This window comes from Sceloporus occidentalis, unplaced genomic scaffold, assembly GCF_023333645.1.
Source record: "Sceloporus occidentalis isolate IW3139 unplaced genomic scaffold, rSceOcc1.0.p SCAF_55, whole genome shotgun sequence".
Classification (NCBI taxonomy): domain Eukaryota; kingdom Metazoa; phylum Chordata; class Lepidosauria; order Squamata; family Phrynosomatidae; genus Sceloporus; species Sceloporus occidentalis.
In genome coordinates this window covers 939,823-957,517 of record NW_028317035.1, presented here as the reverse complement: position 1 = coordinate 957,517, position 17,695 = coordinate 939,823, and the positions used below count along the sequence as shown (strand labels likewise).

Genomic DNA, 17,695 nt, shown 5'->3' with positions numbered 1-17,695 from the left:
ATTATTGTCATTTCCTTACTCAAATACCACTGGGGTGTCTATTTTTTAAAAATATATGGTTGTATTAAGCACACTGAATTGGCCAGGCTCAAAGATGTACCAGATAGAACATTGGCACAGGATCACCAAATGTCAAAGTTCAACTTTAAAAAATGCTATTGCCCCAAATTTGTCCCTTTTGCCCCCAGACAGCCAGGCAAACCCATGCATGGGCAGTATCACTGTACTCAAAAGATGGTGCTGAACACATATTGGGGTGTTGTGTGACAGTGACATATACCAGGACCTGTAAATTCATACCTGAAGTAAAATATGTGTGGAAAAAAATGCAAAAGCAAAGTTTGACAAAGACTAGTGGTAGAATTAGTGCATGGAAATAGTTAAAATACTAGCATTTGAAATATCTATTTAGCAGGTTTTTGTGTATAGATGAGTAAAAGATTTTTTAATAAAAGTCAGAAAAAGTCATTTTTTCTCCAATTTTCACCATATTTTATACTTTTTTTTATAGTAAATGATATGATACAATCAAAATAATGAGCCCTTGTCCTGAAAAAAACAATATATAACTTGTGTGGGTTCAGTAAAAGGGAAAGAAGAAATTTACAGCTAAACACAAGCACCGCAGAAATGTCAAAACAGCTATTGTCATGAAGGGTACAAAAAATAAAATCAGCCATGTCATGAAGATGTTAATCAATGTGTCAGTGCTTGGGTGTCAAGATCCTCACGGTGGAATCTATGAGGGCGCACGCGCGCCCCCGCCTCTCTTGATCCATCCCTGAGTGGAGAAGGCAGGGTACGCGTGCCGATGACGCCACACACAGGGCGGGCGACCCCTGGCGGTAGATTTAAAAACCGGCACTGAGTATTACTCAGTGCTCAGTTATTGTGCCTGACAGAGTTATTCTACGTTTGCTATTGCTACTTATCTGATTCCTGTTACCGACCCCTGGCTATTGATTACTGGACTACGTTGCTCCCTCCCATCCTGACCCCTGACTATTGATTTCTCGACTACGCTGCTCTCTCTACCGTGAGTACCATACACCGATGCATTTAGCTGATCGGTCCCTGTCTGTTTGTGAAGCATCCTGCATACCGGGTTCCTCATCCCATCTCCTGACATTGGGTGATTAAGACTGGGCCATTCCTTATTAAAAGTTGGCTTTATATGGGGTCAGGAACAAAAAAAACCTCTTAAAATATGCACTAGAACTTTTTAAATAAGAAAACAGCACAATATTTTTGAAAACTAATTTTTATCTCATACTAGTAACAACAAAAATACAAGCAGTTCTCTTTAACCATGTATTTAGTACAAGAAATCTTTAAAATTATTTTCCTTGGAAGGCTTTTCACAAGATGTGTGTGTGTCTGTATGTGAATACCTGAGTGTGTCTGCAGGAATTTGTGCCTTTTTAGCCAAAAAAGCGTGTGAAATCAGGCACTGACTTTGGGCAGGAAGGCCTGGCTTGCAGTTCAGGTTCCAATTAATCCCAAAGGAGTTTAATGGGGTTAAGGCCACTTGAGTTCTTCCACAGCAGACTCATCAAACTATACCTGGATAGACCCTCTTTGAACTCATGCAACGTAATTTGCATGATGGCACTTGTGGTTGCTCTTCGGAGCAGTCACAAGGCTATCAGGGTAGGGGGGGATATGTTGCTACATGCCTCGATATTGAGGCATGTCAGCAACACCGTTTATGGTTAGGAAGTGATTCCGATCAGTTCCAAAGTTGTTTTAGCCGGGTGCCGCCATTTTTCTTGTGGGGGGGCTTTCCTCCCCAGATCCATGGTCAGCCTCACTTGTGAGGCTTCCATGGATGCTGCAAAGCCACCGATCGCGGCTGTTTAACAGCAGCGCGTACATGTACGGGCATTGTCATTATCACGTTGCAGTGCAAGCCTGTACATGTACGGGCTTTGTCATTAAGAGGTAAATGTGTGTGTCTGGGTATGTTAGTGTGTGCATCTGTCTGAGTATGTGTGTGTATGTGTGTCTAGGTAAGTTAGTGTGAGTGTCTGAGTGCCTTAGAATGTGTATCTGGGTGTGTGTTAGTGTGAGTGCCCCAAGATCAGTTTCTAAATCTAGTACTGGGGCTGCCTGCAGGTACCCAGGTGTCTTTGTCTACAGTTTTCTTTTGGAAGAGGGGCAGTGAAATATGTCCCTAGCCGAAAGATTGGTGACACCAACAAACTCACATTCACACATATAGATAAACTCTCTTCATCTCTTCTTTTCTTTCCATTTCCCAGAACACCAACATTCTAACAAACACCATATGCTGACACTAAATACTAACCTACACACTCATAGCGTGGTTGGGGGAAAAAGTAAGATTTTGTTTTAAAAGAATCAAAAAATATTTTTTGTTTTGATCAGACTTTTTTCAACAAATTTAATCTGCTAGTGAAATGCACACCCACAAAACAGACTAGGGATAAATATACAAAATATGCTGAACTATGGTTTGGTTGATGCTCATTAGGGAAAACTGAGTGTTTACTTACTTTCAGCTTTGGTTTTAAACAGTCATATAGAAAACACTAACATGGCAGCTTTTTTGTCCCTAAGAGATTTCTCAATGTGGAATGTACAATGCAGATAGGAGAATATATGTGTTCTACTCCAACTGATGACACCACAGCAGTTTTCTGCTATTTCACTATGTGCATGTTGCTTTCTTTCAATGTAGCTTTCAACAGGGCCAGCTTTACCTATGGACAGGGTAGCTATTACTGCTTGAACACCATCTGAATTGTAGACTGGGGTAGTTGTGGCTAATGTTTACCACCCCGTGGTCATAAAAACGTCCCTATTAATGGGTAACTAACATTTGCCTCCTACCAGGAAACCCCTCTCCAGAGCTTAAAAATGATAGGGAGGGGAGGAGGTAAGGAAGTACTGGGGTGGAAGAAGGGAAAGGTGGGAAGGATATCCTCCCCCCATGGAGCAGCTGTTAAGAATGTATTCCTTTTTGACCAACACCATTATTTCAGAACATCGCAGATCTACTTATATATTACACCTATTTAGAAAGGACTTCATAAGGATTCAGTATCATGTGTAGTAGTGTTTCAGTTAATTACAGAATCTACTAAACTGTAAGGTGGTTCCATTTTCTCTCATGCATTAGAGGGCACTGGCAACCATCTTGGGAGAAACAGTAGATGAAGTCCAAAATACACTCTGCATTTTTTTAATCTAGTATTCTATTTATTAGCCTGTTTATTTGCTGTGAACTCTCCAGCTGTTTCTCACTTTTATTTGAAAAATGATCTACAAAAAGCAAATCAAAAACATGCTAACTAGATTCTAATATTTGTCCTGAGTTTAGAAATATCCAATGTTTTTGGGGGTTCTGCAAGTTATAGGGCAATAAGTACAAGTAGCATTTTGCTATTTCAAAACAATTTTTTTCAAATCTGGTAATCTTGTCTTCATATCCTATTTGGATTCAGTTTACCAAATCAAAGCACAGATTCTTTGAAAACTAGACACCCCAGAGTATTTGAGATGCTAGTATTTTAACATTTTCCTTGCACTAATTCTACTACCACACAAATTGTACTTCATCATAAATTTAAAGCTCATGGTATATGTCATTTCAAAACAAGAACCCAATATGTGTTTAGCAACATCTGTGTACAGTGATATCACCCATACACAAATTTGTCAGGTTATTTGGGGCTAAAAGGTTAGATTTGGGATATGTGCAATTCAGTTTTTTAACTTGGAATTTTGACATGCTATCCTTCTGCCCCATGTCCTATTTTGGATGTCTTTAAAGATGCTGTAGGTTAAAGGTGAGTCCAGAAGATGTTAGGGTGTCACATCTCGTCCGGAGCGAGCCACCAGGGTGCCCGAGGCGTCGCGCTCCCGTCCGAAGCGCGGCGCCCGAGTACCAGCTGCATCGCGGTCCCGTCCGGAGCGCGTCGCCCAAGTACCCGCTGCGTTGCGGTCCCATCCGGGGCGTGTCACCCGAGTACTCGCGGCGTCGCGCTCCCGTTCGGAGTTTGTCACCTGAGTACCTGTGTACCATTCGTCCACGTCGGGCAGAGTCTTAGCAGCGCCACTGCATCCTCACACACGGCGGTTCACAAGAACGAACCGCCGCTAAGTGAAGGACGTATACAACGTGTGACAAACCCTGTAGCATGAGGGCTATACATGTCACATTTAGGGGTCCTAAGCACAGTCCTCTTGGGCAATCAGAGTCGGGAACACCAGCTTGTCAGAAAACAGCGCTTTATTTTAACTGCTCAAACCCCAAAACCAAATCATAAAAACAAAACCTAGCCCCCAATTGGAGCCCTCTCTACCTAAACTATGCTGGTCCAGACTGATCAGCCTAATCACCCACTAACTTGACCTCCCAGACAGACCCAGCTACGCCAGGCTCTGGAAAACCTCTCCAGACAGCACACAAAATGTCCAGGCAGGTATTGCCTCACTTGGCTCAGGGATGGTCTTCTTGTTCAGGGCCCCTCTTTGCCCTAGGAGCGCAGGGAACTTCCTCTTTCCCCAACAGCCTCCCTCAGTATCAAGCTCCAGGGGTTTTTAATGCCCAGCACCTTTGCCTGATGCCGGCCCCATAGGAATCCCGGACCGGATCCTGCAGATTTCTTGCCTCCTGGAAAACCCGACATGGAATTTCCACAGAATAAGGAAACGGAGCATTGGCTCACCCTGCTCTCCAATTGCTCCAACCCAGGGACCCATATGTATAATCTGCATAGCAGCTGTACCCAGATGCCATGCTAATCATCTCCCTGGGGTTCACAGTCTCACAAACGCTACACGCCACGACCCCTTCCTCTCCCACACCCCCATGGAGGAGACGAAACGTCTCTTGGACGTCGTCAAGGTTGGGGGCTGGATCTAGAAGGGCGGCTGATTTAAAATACTTGTTCAGTGCTCAGTTGTTCTAACGACTGCGCTGTATACTTACCTGCTTAACGGTGTTCTCTGCTGGATTTCTGTTGCCGACCATTGCATGTATTTTGACCTTGGTGACCTCTCTGCTCCTGACCCGGATTGACTGACCATTCTCTGCCTGATACCCAGTACCGACCCTTGCTTGTATTTTGACCTCGTTGACCTCTCTGCTCCTGACCCGGATTGCCTGACCATTCTCTGCCTGATACCCGGTACCGACCCTTGCTTGTATTTTGACCTCTTGACCTCTCTGCTCCTGACCCGGATTGACTGACCATTCTCTGCCTGTTGCCCGGACAATACTATCTGTTGCACTGTGCTGTCTATGCCGCTCCTACCCAGGAGTCGTCCATACCTTTTGAGCACACTAAAGAGACTGATACCTCATTCCCTGCATCCTGGTTTCCTCCCCTGTTCAAACGTAATATAACAACTGGGCCCTTATAGAAACCGCAGGGTTAGCTGTGGCTGCTCTTACCCAGCAGATGGCGACATTCACTCAGTCCTTACATGAAGTCCAAAGAGGACAGAATGAACTGCAACAACAGATAGTACAAATGCAAGGTGCACCTCAATGTTCAACTATACACCGGAGACCGCATGAAATACAAGACTTTCATAACCTCGTGTCAGATCTTGTTCGGCCTCAAACTGAGAAACTATACTACAGATTATATCAAGATCCACACGGTTATCTCGCTATTGTCTGAGGAACCACAACTCTGGGCCCATCACCTGCTCTGCAGCAACAGCCCTGTACTGGAAACGTGGACTGGAAATGTGGACTTCCTTCCGACAGGCCATGGATGCCCTATACGATGAACCTTTCAGGACCACTTCCGCTACAAGTGCCTTAAGGGCCCTTTGTCAAGGCAAAAGACCGTTAGAAGACTACATAGCAGAATTCCGGTGTGTCTCCCTAGAGACAACATGGAACGAATCAGCACTGCATGACCAGTTACAGTTGGGTCTGTCGGATTCTAAACGTGATGAACTTGCCGACTCTGCTATCCTGTCCTCCTTGGAGGACTTCGCCAGGTTGTGTATACAGATCGACAGGAGGTTACAGGAGAGAGAGGCCAGACGACTATCGTCTCATTCTCAGGCTTGGTCCTCCACCAGATCACAAACCAAAACTACACCCAAAGAAACCACAGAGGAACCTATGCAGATAGGACTCATCTGAGGTCCCTTGTCTGGTGCCGAAAAGGAACGATGTCGGTCTCTTGATCTCTGTCTCTATTGTGGCACTAAGGGCCACTACTCCAACGAGTGTCGAAACCGGAGACGACCATCCAGGGGTAAGGGTACTGTCAATTCCTGCCACCCACGGTGTTTCTCCACCTTCACCCCATCATGTGTCTCTCTCCATTTCATTGCAGTGGAAGGGGGATTCCATCGCTCTCTCAACGATGATTGACTCTGGAGCCAGCAATAACATACTCGACACCAGCTTAATCCAGCAGAACGGCATACCCGTCCAGAGGAAGACGACACCTTCACTCTCAAGGACTATATCGACGAGAACCTAGCCAAAGGCTTCATCAGACCTTCCACATCCCCTGCTGGAGCAGGGATATTCTTCATTCCCAAGAAGGATTACGTCCTTGCGTTGACTACAGGGAGCTGAATAATGTGACGGTAAAAAATTGATACCCTCTACCGTTGATCCCAGAACTCATGGAACGTGTTGGCACCGCCTCCTTCTTCACCAAAATAGACCTGAGAGAAGCGTACAATCTGGTGAGGATAAAAGAGGGACATGAATGGAGGACAGCTTTCAGATCCTGATACGGACATTTCGAGTACCTAGTCATGAATGATGTGTTCCGAGACATGTTGGATCAGTTCGTTGTTGTTTATCTGGACGACATACCGATTTACTCTCCGTCGCTGTTAGAACACAGAGAACACGCGCCTCAGAGATAACGAACTATACGCTAAACCCGAGAAGTGCGTGTTTGAAACACAGTCAGTAGAGTTTTTGGGCTTCATATTAACCTCTACACGGGTGGAGAGGGATCCAAAAAAGGTCAACGCCATCCTTCAGTGGCCTTCCCCGATGGACAGGAAGGGTGTTCAGAGGTTCGTCGGTTTTGCAAACTTTTATCGGAAGTTCATCCGGAACTTCTCCGGAACTTTCTCGCAAAGGGCTGATACCGCAGACTCGCAAGGTGGTCCTTGTTCTTCACCAGGTTTCAACTCCACATTACCTACAGACCAGGTGCACGGAACACCAAAGCGGACTCGATATCCTGAATGTGCGACGTATCCTTGTCTCGTCATCAAGACGAGGAGACCGTGTTACGACCCGGGCATTTCTTGGCTTGTACCCGCTCTTTCTGGGACTTGTTTCATCCCCAAGCGTCTGACCCTGTTCCCCCAGAGAACCATCAATTTCACAAGAAAGACGGGTACTACTTCCGTGTGGACCTACTCTACGTGCCTCCCGCAGCTCTTCTCCGAGTTCTACAACACTGCCATGACACACCAGCAGCAGGACATGGAGGTGTTGCCCAAACCACAGACCTGATAAAAAGATCGTTTTGGTGGCCCACTCTATGTAACGATAGAAGATACATAGGCCCGTACTTCGTGACATGTACACCTTCATCCGTGACAGTCGAATTGCAATTGTCTCCAACGATGAAGATCCATCTCATCTTTCATGTCTCGTTACTGAAACCCTGGCACGATAACCCTTTCCCGGGACGATGTCTTGATCCTCCTGCTCCAGTTACCATAGACAATACGGAGGAATATGAAATAGCATGTATAATGGATTCCAGACGATACCAGGGACGCCTTCAATACCTTATTCGGTGGAAGGGATATGACATTAGCGACAATTCATGGGAAGACACCCGGGATCTACACGCGGAGGACCCGATACGTGCTTTTCACTCCGGCCATCCCAGTAAACCAGGCCCCTTGAGGAGCCGGAGGCCCCTCCTCAGGGGGGGAGCCTGTCACGGTCCCGTCCAGAGCGCGTTGCCAGAGTGCCCGCAGCGTCGCGCTCCCGTCCGGAATGCGTCGCCTGAGTACCCGCAGTGTTGCGGTCCCGTCCGGGGCGTGTCGCCCGAGTACTTGCGCACGCCACGCCACCCTTCCTCTCCCAGACCCCCATGGAGGAGACAAAATGTCTATTGGATGTCGTCACAGTTAGGGGGCGGGATCTAGAAGGGCGGCTGATTTAAAAACTGAGCACCGATACTTGTTCAGTGCTCAGTTGTTCTAACGACTGCGCTGTATACTTCCTGCTTAACAGTGTTCTCTGCTGGATTTCTGTTGCCAACCATTGCATGTATTTTGACCTCGTGACCTCTCTGCTCCTGACCCGGATTGCCTGACCATTCTCTGCCTGATACCCGGTACCGACTCATGCTTGTATTTTGACCTCGTTGACCTCTCTGCTCCTGAGCATTCTCTGCCTGATTCCTGGACAATACTATCTGTTGCACTGTGCTGTCTACTCCGCTCCTACCCAGGAGTCGTCCATACCTTTTGAGCACACTAAAGAGACTGATACCTCATTCCCTGCATCCTGGTTTCCTCACCTGTTCAAACATAATATAGGGACATCCCTTTTGGTAACACCCCGTGAATGTCATTCCCCAATCAAAAAATGTCCCCGAATTTTGTCTGATTCAAACAGCCAGTTAACAAAGTTTGTTGCCCAAATACAAACACGTCAAAAACAAAACAGAAATTATATCAGAATCAATTCTGCTTGCCGTGCACAAGTCTAATACTAATACACTCTCATTCTCCTCCCTACTCTTCCTCTCACAGATCTGCCCCTCTCACAGTTCTCACAACTCTTCCCCTCTCATTGTTCTCCATCTCCTCCTCTCACATTGGCCCTCCCCCCCTCTTACCTTGCACACAGCCTGTGCAATCTGCCGTCCTTCCACTCCTGGGTTTATATACCTGCCACAAATCCAACAGAAGGCACAATCCTATTGTGGGAAAATGTCCCTTTGGCTCATTACACTCTCTGTCTCAATTTAGGGAATAAGTGGTTCTCTACCTCTGTACTAGGGTATACTATGCTTACTCTTAGCCAAGAGGATAACTCCTCAAAATGTGGCTAGTGGACAGGGGTTTACTAGTTATTTTGTGACTTAATGAAAGATTTTTATTAAAAATGGGAAGACACAAAGAAAAAAAACATTGTACCTTCCTTCAACCGATGTGTTATGGTGATATGGTATATCATAGTTACCTTGTTAAGTTCATCCTCTAATAAGCAGGCTTCAAGATGCAAGTTTTGGAAATCATCTTCTTTAACAGTTTTGATGACTTGATACATTTCCGCATAGTCAGCTGTTGTCAGGTGAGAAAAATTTACATGCGATGGAATAAGATCATAGCTTAAAATGTGAGAGTTGAGAAAGCCAAGAATTTTTTCTGCATTACTGGAAGATAATATAAAACAAGTGTTAAAATCTGAAAAAAAGGACCCAAATAAGTAATCCTTTAGAGAGAACAAATACAAAGTTGTATAGATCAAATATAATTTGGTCTTACATGAAAGAGTGTGTTATAAAATTTACAGGACATGATAATATATTATTTCACAAAATAAATTTAAAGTAAATTTTTTGTTTTAAGCAGGGTTGTGTAGGAAGTTTACATTTTTTGGCTACTACAGAAAGAGGCCATATTTTTAGAAGGGCCAGTTTTAAACAAATATGGATATTTTAAGAAAAATTCATTCATAGCCAAGTCATTCATTCATTGCTGGAGTGGCATTGTGTTGAGTGGCAAGAAATTCACAGAACCAAGTGCTATTTTAAGCCAATTAATGTGCTCCACTGGCACTTTTTTTACTTTCAGATTTCAACAAGGTGCCAGGAATCATCCAGGATATAGTATACATAGTATAAAGATCTGTATCTGGCATCTCTCCCCTGAATGGATACTATAGTATGCTGTGAATTTTTTATGTAGCCATTTCTGCAGGTACACTGTATGATCAAAAGTATGTGCGCACCAGACTATCACACCTATATGAGGTTGTTGGACATCCAATTAGAAAACTTTGGGCAATAATATGGAGTTCAACCCTTTGTAGCTATAACAGCCTCCACATGATTTTGGAGTATGTCTATGGGAATTTGTACCCATTCAGCTGAAAGAGCATGTGTGATGTTGGATGTAAAGGCCTGGCTCACAATCAGCGTTCCAATTCTCCCTGAAGGTGTTCAACTGGGTTATGGTCATTTGTGTTCCTCCTCATGAAACTCATCAAACCATGTTTTTATAGGCCTTGCTTTGTGCACAGAGTCACAGGAAAGCTGACACTGAACATGCCATATGATTGGGAAATTAGTTGTTTGCCTTATTCTTCAATAATATTTAACATTTAATGTCAGCCATGTACTTTCCAGTAACTGGGATCAGTACATATTTTTTTATTGTTTTTTAAATACTTTTTTAGAAGCACTAATATTAGCAAGTCTACTGCTATTAGTCCCTGAGGACAAAATATGTTTGCAAGAGCCCCATGGTTGATGAGTGTCCACATTCCATTATCAGCTTATCATTTTCACTCATATGCTATATGACCAAAAGTATGTGGACACTTGACCATCACACCTATCGGAGTTTGCTGGGTATGCAATTCCAAAACATGGGCATTAACACTAAAGAATGAATGGGAAGGGGCAGCTGCTCTTCATCGGTTGATGCCAGACGAGCCCCCTGCCGGCGACCAATAGAGTCGCTCTTACGGACCTTTAAATCCTGGCGCCAAAGCCAGGTGTCACGTTCTGCCCAGGCTGCGGAGCTGCATATCTGTCTTGCTTCAGTTTCCCTGTTTTGCTTCGATCCATTCCTGGATTTCCTTATGCTCTGTTCTTATCTTCCATTCCTTTCTTCTGCTTTAGCTCTTTGCTTCAGCTCTGTTTCCTTTTTAAGGTGTGCCCCACCTGTGTGTTCTGTTTGTCTCAGTCTACAGTCTAAGGTATGTCTCAGTGGATTACATGTTTGGTTTGTTTCGTACCACTGTCAGCAGGGATTAGCGTTAGGACCCACCGTCATTGGAGTACTTTGGCGTAGTGGTGGGCTAAGCATACTATGGCCATATGATGTGACGGAATCTCCAATTGCTATCTCATAGTTCTAGGCTAGTTCCTGTATTCATGTTTGTCTGTCTCTTATGTTTCTTGCCTGGTCTCCCTATGCCTTGCTTGATATGTTTCAGCCATATTCTCTGCTTAGCTTCCACACTCCCAGTCTGCAGCATCCCGCACATGAGTCTTGTGCTATGTCTCATGCCTGTTCCAGGGTGCCTGCAGGAATTACCTTCATTCTGGTTTATATCCGCTGCGATATTAGGGCGCTGGTATCTGGCTGCACAACCCTAGGTGCTCAACACCTGGGTGAGTGTGGTCACCCTGTGTAAGGCACGTACCGTCTTCCGTCAGATCCTCCTCCTCCGCCTCCGGTAGATATTGCAGGAGAGCATGAATACGAGGTTCAGCACATTCTCGATTCCCGAGTAAAGAACGGCCGCTTGGAATATCTCATACATTGGAGGGGCTATGGGGCGACGGATCGTTCCTGGGAACCTATAAGTAATATACATGCTCCTGCCAAACTCCGTGCTTTCCATCGTAACCACCCAGATCGCCCCAAACCTGATCGCCCCCGGAGGGGTCGTCTGGGAGGGGGGCTCTGTAAGGCACGTACCGTCCAGCGTACGGTACGCGCCGTCCGAGGTCCGGGACGTACCTCCCGGGGCAGACCGCATCTGCTTGCGGCAGCCTCCTGGTCCTGGTCACCAGCGCGGGCAGCGTGCTCTTCACTCCCCGCGTCCACGCGGGGAGCCGGGGAACACGTCGGCGACGCGGTCCGGGTTCCCATGAAGGGGGCGGCGCTTCGGCACGCCGCCCTAAGTCCTCCTCCTCCTGCTAACTGTATGCCGGAGGGAGGGGGAGGAGTGGGGACAGAGTGGGGGCATCTCTGGTGCCGTCCCATAGGAAAGAGGTGGTTGGGGGCGGTACGGAGGGTGGAGATCCAGACGTGACGTCAGACGCCACGTCTGGGATCTCTATAAAACTCCCAAGCTCCCTTATGTCGGCGCTCAGATATTCTGTACTCGAAAGGAGGGGTTGCTTTACTTCCGCGACAAGATTTTTGTGCCTCCTCCGGTATGTCAGGAGGTAATCCGTCTTCACCACTCTACTTTGGCTGCAGGACACGGAGGTTCACGAAAGACGGTGGAGTTAATCCAACGTCTCTTTTGGTGGCCGGCTATGCGTAAAGAGATTATCGCCTATGTTTCAGCTTGCCAAGTGTGTGCCACCTCCAAGACCTCACGTCAACGACCTGCCGGACTCCTTCAACCTCTACCAGTACCTGAACGACCATGGACTGATATTTCAATGGATTTTATTGTAGACTTACCTGATTCACATGGGTATACAACCATCTTGGTAGTAGTAGATCGGTTCACTAAGATGGCCCACTTCTTACCAGCCAAGGGTCTACCCAACTCTTCTGAAACAGCCACCTTATTCCTCAAAGAGATCTTCCGTCTTCATGGCTTACCCCGCTCAATCACAACTGACCGTGGAACACAGTTCACCTCTCGTTTCTGGCGTGCCTTCTGTAAAGGACTACAAATACAGCCCAACTATTCCTCCTCCTTTCATCCGCAGAGCAACGGGCAAACTGAGCGAGTTAATCAAATACTCGAACAATATCTACGTTGCTATATAACCTATCTTCAAGATGACTGGGTCCAATTGTTGCCAACAGCAGAATACGCCTATAATAATCAAACACAAAGGACTATTGGCTGTTCTCCATTTTTCGCCAACTTTGGGTATCACCCTGCTTCCTTGCCAGCTGCTCCTACTTCCGATTCAGTGCCTGAGGCTGCAACCAGACTTCAACATCTCATCCGGTCCTTTAATACCACACGAACCAAGAGACATACAAGATCTATGCCGATCGTCTCCGTTCTCCAACCCCGTGCTACCAAAAAGGAGACAAAGTATGGCTCTCCACTACACATCTTCGTCTATCCTGCCCATCGAAGAAACTCGGTCCTCGTTTCATTGGTCCCTTTTCCGTCCTTGAGATGGTTGGTTCTGCTGCGGTCCGCCTCCAGCTACCCAATAAATACCGTATCCATCCTGTTTTCCACATTTCCCTTGTGAAACCGTGGAGGCCCTCGTCAGATCCTCCTCCTCCGCCTCCGGTAGAGATTCCAGGAGAGAATGAATACGAGGTTCAGCACATTCTCGATTCCTGAGTAAATAACGGCCGCATGAAATATCTCATACATTGGAGGGGCTATGGGGAGGGAGTGTTAAATGGGGCATAAGGCATTGCCTGTGACCCGACTACGCTATATTTGATTGCTGCCTGAACCTGATCTCTGCCTGTGACCCGACTACGCTATTGATTGCTGCCTGAACCTGATCTCTGCCTGTGACCCGACTATGCTATTGATTGCTGCCTGAACCTGATCTCTGCCTGTGACCCGACTACGCTTTTATCTCCACTACTCTGGACTGTTTTCACTTACCTCTGGTAGTCCTGCATTCTGGGCTCCTTCTACCCTGCTAATACAGACGCCAGCTAGTGTCTGACACCCTGCAACCAGGCCCTGTCCAACTCCACTACTGCACTGTGACTCCTGTATACAATCTTCGGGCGTGCTGGGTCCTTTCAGTCATCTGTTTGGACCCAGTCCGTGACACCAGGTTTCCTGCTTAGTGATCCCTCACCCTTATAAAGCCAAAAACGAGCATCGGGTTAGAGTGTTAGGGATTTATTTTTCTCACATTATTAGTTTTTGTTTCTGGTCAGAGTGTTAGGGATCTATTTTTCTCACACCATTAGCTTTTATCCCTTGTGGATTCTTGTATTAACCCCTGCTATACTACAGAATACTTAAAATAGGCTAGAGACAGTGACCTGAATGGGGGGGGGCAGGGAGTTGAGCTAGAATATATTTAAAGATTTTGTCTTAACTAATAGGCTAGCCTAGTGTATATACGAACACGAAGCAACGAAGATTCTTTGCGTTTGTTTGTTTTACAAATGAAAATGCAACAGTCCTGTTAGTTTTTATTTTCTCCCGAATATGAATGCAGAAGTCTAATATATACCCACAAAATGTATTGTTGAGCACCTGCCTAAGTGTACTTACTGAACCACACATTTTTCATTCATCACATTGGCTTTGAACCCAAGCACAGCAAACACAACAAGGGTCGCCAAGACGGACGTGAAGAAGTTGATAAAAGAGACCAGAGCTGCATCAAATTGGCAGTTATTGTCTTGCTTGTTGTAGCTGGAAAATGCAATGACCCCACCAAATCCTAGTCCAAGAGCAAAAAACACTTGTGTGGCTGCCTCTCTCCAAACCTGAGGGTCTAGCATCTTCTCAACCTGAAGTATGAAATGGGGTAAGAAGCAAAAAACTAATAAATAACCCTCTGCATTCTTATTATTATTATAAAATACATTGTTAATAAACTATCCAAAAATATATATATTTTTAAAAATAATATTAAAACCATTATCATTCGCTATTACATCCGCTATTACATCCTCTATAAACAGTGAGCTGACAATTACTTAAAAAATGAACAAGATACATTTTGCCTTTTCTGCAAGGGATTTATTCTTACCAGTCCATTAAATACACCAGGAAAAATTAGTATTAAGGCTCTGTGTGGGATGTAGTGTCAACCATGATAATGTTGTGTGCTAACATCGCCAAATACTTAAAATAAAAATAACACTTTACCTTTGGGGTCAACATGTGAAGAATGCCATCAACAGACCCCCGTAACAACAACACACGGACCAGAAAACAAATCAGGACTACGTATGGAAAGAGAGAGCTGAAGTACATTACCTAAAGAAATAGCAAATAGTGAGTAAGTAGGAAGGCAACATATTAAAACACCAGGGTAAGAAAGCAGAGTGATTGCCATAGCTGGGAACTCTGGTTTTGACCTAGACCATGCCTATCCCCCCCATTAAGACTGTCTGGGGCTAGTCCCACCCCATGTGGCTACAATGATGACTAGCCATGTCCCCTGTGAAGACACTCTCCCAGAAGAGGGAGAGCTATGGGTAGCCATTTTTAGGAAGTTACCATGTATCGGAATGGGTTTCATAGCTTGGGGCTCTAGTAGCCTAAAGAAGAAAGTAGTTTTGCCATTATGCATATCTTTGGATGTATCTCAAATTGAGTATTATGTACAGTACCAGAGTCCCCTTCTCCAGAAGAAAATAGTGTTCAGAGAAAGACTATTAATATGGTGAATACCAATTTTATAATTATGATTATAAGACGACCCCCCCAAAATCTGAATATTAATTTATGAAAAAAAGAAAAAGCCTGAATGTAAGATGACCCTATAGGAAAAAAGTTTACCAAGAAAATGTTAATTCATGTAAACTATGTTAACAATTTTTTTTAAATAAAAGCTATGATTGAGAAAAATATTTTGTTTTTATTTCCTTTTTTTTTCAACCTGCCCCCCCAATTATGCACATCTGCCCCCTGGCTTGCCACTCTGCCCCGGAAATGTCTTATACCCCCTATATGCCACTGTGCCCTATGATATGCCTTTTAACCCTCTAAATGCCACTGTGCCCCATGATATGCCTTTTGACCCCCTATGTGCCACTCTGCCTCCAGAATTGCCTTATACTCTGGCATTTAGGGGGTTAAAAGGCATATTATGGGGCAGAGTGGCATATAGGGAGGTATAAGGCATTTCAGGAGGCAGAGTGGGGTATAGAGGGTTAAAAGGCATTTCTGGAGACACAGTGGTATTAAGGGGGTTATAAGGCATTTCACACAGCACTCTGCCTCCAGAAATGCCTTATGCCCCCATTTAACACTCCCTCCCCCTCCCTCCTCCAAACTTACCGGAGTTTCTGAGTCCCCGGTGCGTAGTCCGGGCAGCGTGTAGAGCGCTACGCGATTCGCGTACACAACTTCCGCTGCAGCCGGGAGGAGGTGCGGTAAGCAGCGGGGGTTGTCTGCGTCCATCGTGCAGACCTTCCCTGGCTGTCAGAGATCACGGGGAACTCTGATCTCTGAGAGCTATCATTTATTAATATATAGCATTCTAGAAGAGGTGGTAGAGGTTAATATAGTGAGGGAATTTAAACATGCATGAGATGGGCAAGGTCAAGGACCAAAGACTGAGGTTTGCACAGGAGATAAAGATTAGCAGACTAGTTGAATGTTTCTTATCTGCTTTCAAATTACCGCATTTGCTCGATTATAGAACATAGAACAAATGCTCTGAAAAATAACCCTCGTCTTATAATCGGGGTTGTCTTATAATCAGACCTTAAATGGGGTCTGACTATGAGACTAAGATCCAGATCCCTCGCAGCGTTGCAGGGAACCTGGATCCTCCTGTCTTATGCACCCCATTTAACACCCCCCCAAACTTAGCGGTGCTTCTGACTCCCTGGTGTGTAGTCAGGGCAGCGGGTAGACATATACGCGATTCTCGTAGGCAACGTCCGCTGCAGCCAGAAGGAGGTGCGGTCTGTTAAATGGGGGGCATAAGGCATTTCTGTAGGCAGAGTGCTCTATGATATGCCTTTTAACCCCCGTAATGCCACTCTGCCTCCAGATATGCGTTTTAACCACCTTGATGCAACTCTGCCTCCAGAAATGCCTTTTTACCTTCTATACGCCATTCTGCCCCCTGAAATGCCTTATACCTCCCTATTTGCCACTCTGCCCCATAATATGCCTTTTAACCCCCTAAATGCCAGAGTGGCATAAAGGGGTATAAGGGATTTCTGGAGGCAGAGTGGCACATAGGTGGTCAAAAGGCATATCATGGGGCACAGTGGCATATAGAGGGTTAAAAGGCATATAATGGGGCACAGTGGCATATAGGGGGTATAAGGCATTTCTGGGGCAGAGTGGCAAGCCTAGGGGCAGATGTTTGATTATGAATCCTTCAAAACCAACTTACCCCTGTCACAGACAAATATGCTGACATGAAAATTTTCACTATATAACAAAGCATAAGTAACTTAGATATAAACCATTCTCATGGTTATACAAACTGAGAGTGGTTAATACATTTACTTTAAAAATATAATCTCCCTCTTACTTTGCCAGATGATTGGATGCCTTTGATCATGGCCATTCCAACAATGCTCCACGCACACAGTAGACACAGTGTCATTTTCCAGTTAAGATTGCCGCCTTCTGAAATATTATCTGAGATATCTAGAGCTTCCCTATACCAGAAATATGTTGTGGCTGAGCTTTTATCACATTCTGGTTGCACTCCTAAAACAAAAATAATTTATCATAACAAAAATCTTTTTGACATGATTTTCAAAGGGCAATGTCCAACTAAAGATAGCTACAGACCCCTAGAGGTACCCTTAAGAATAACAGAATTGATCAAATGGACTGGATAAAAAATGCTGGCCCGTTCAATACATTTTGACCAATTAAAATATTATTTTCTTAGTCAATATAAATCAATAGATTGGGTTCTATGTATATTATAATTATTGTTATCATTAATTATGCATTCTATTCCATTCCCTTTTTAGCTAATACTTGTACCTGTATATGTGCAGTGTCCACAGTCAGGACCAGCACTGACCAACAGATACTCCAAACCAAGTCTTAATTTATATGCTGAACATAAAACTGACCAGTATTCTCGAGGGGTTAAAGAATCTTATAGTCAATACACATTTATATATCATTAAACTCTGTTTCTTT

At 44.9% G+C, this 17,695-nt stretch overlaps 1 protein-coding gene across 1 annotated transcript in view; it reads right to left on the bottom strand.

Annotated features, from left to right (window-relative positions):
* LOC149287880 (sodium-dependent neutral amino acid transporter SLC6A17-like) overlaps positions 1-17,695 on the bottom strand; it is a 53,842-nt gene that overhangs the window by 12,021 nt on the left and 24,126 nt on the right. The window contains exons 4-7 of the mRNA XM_089492237.1: positions 17,067-17,248; positions 14,717-14,827; positions 14,114-14,355; positions 9,170-9,362 (exon numbers count right to left, since the gene is read on the bottom strand). Coding sequence (XP_089348363.1) covers positions 9,170-9,362; positions 14,114-14,355; positions 14,717-14,827; positions 17,067-17,248 — 728 coding nt within the window. The remainder of the gene's footprint in view (positions 1-9,169; positions 9,363-14,113; positions 14,356-14,716; positions 14,828-17,066; positions 17,249-17,695) is intronic.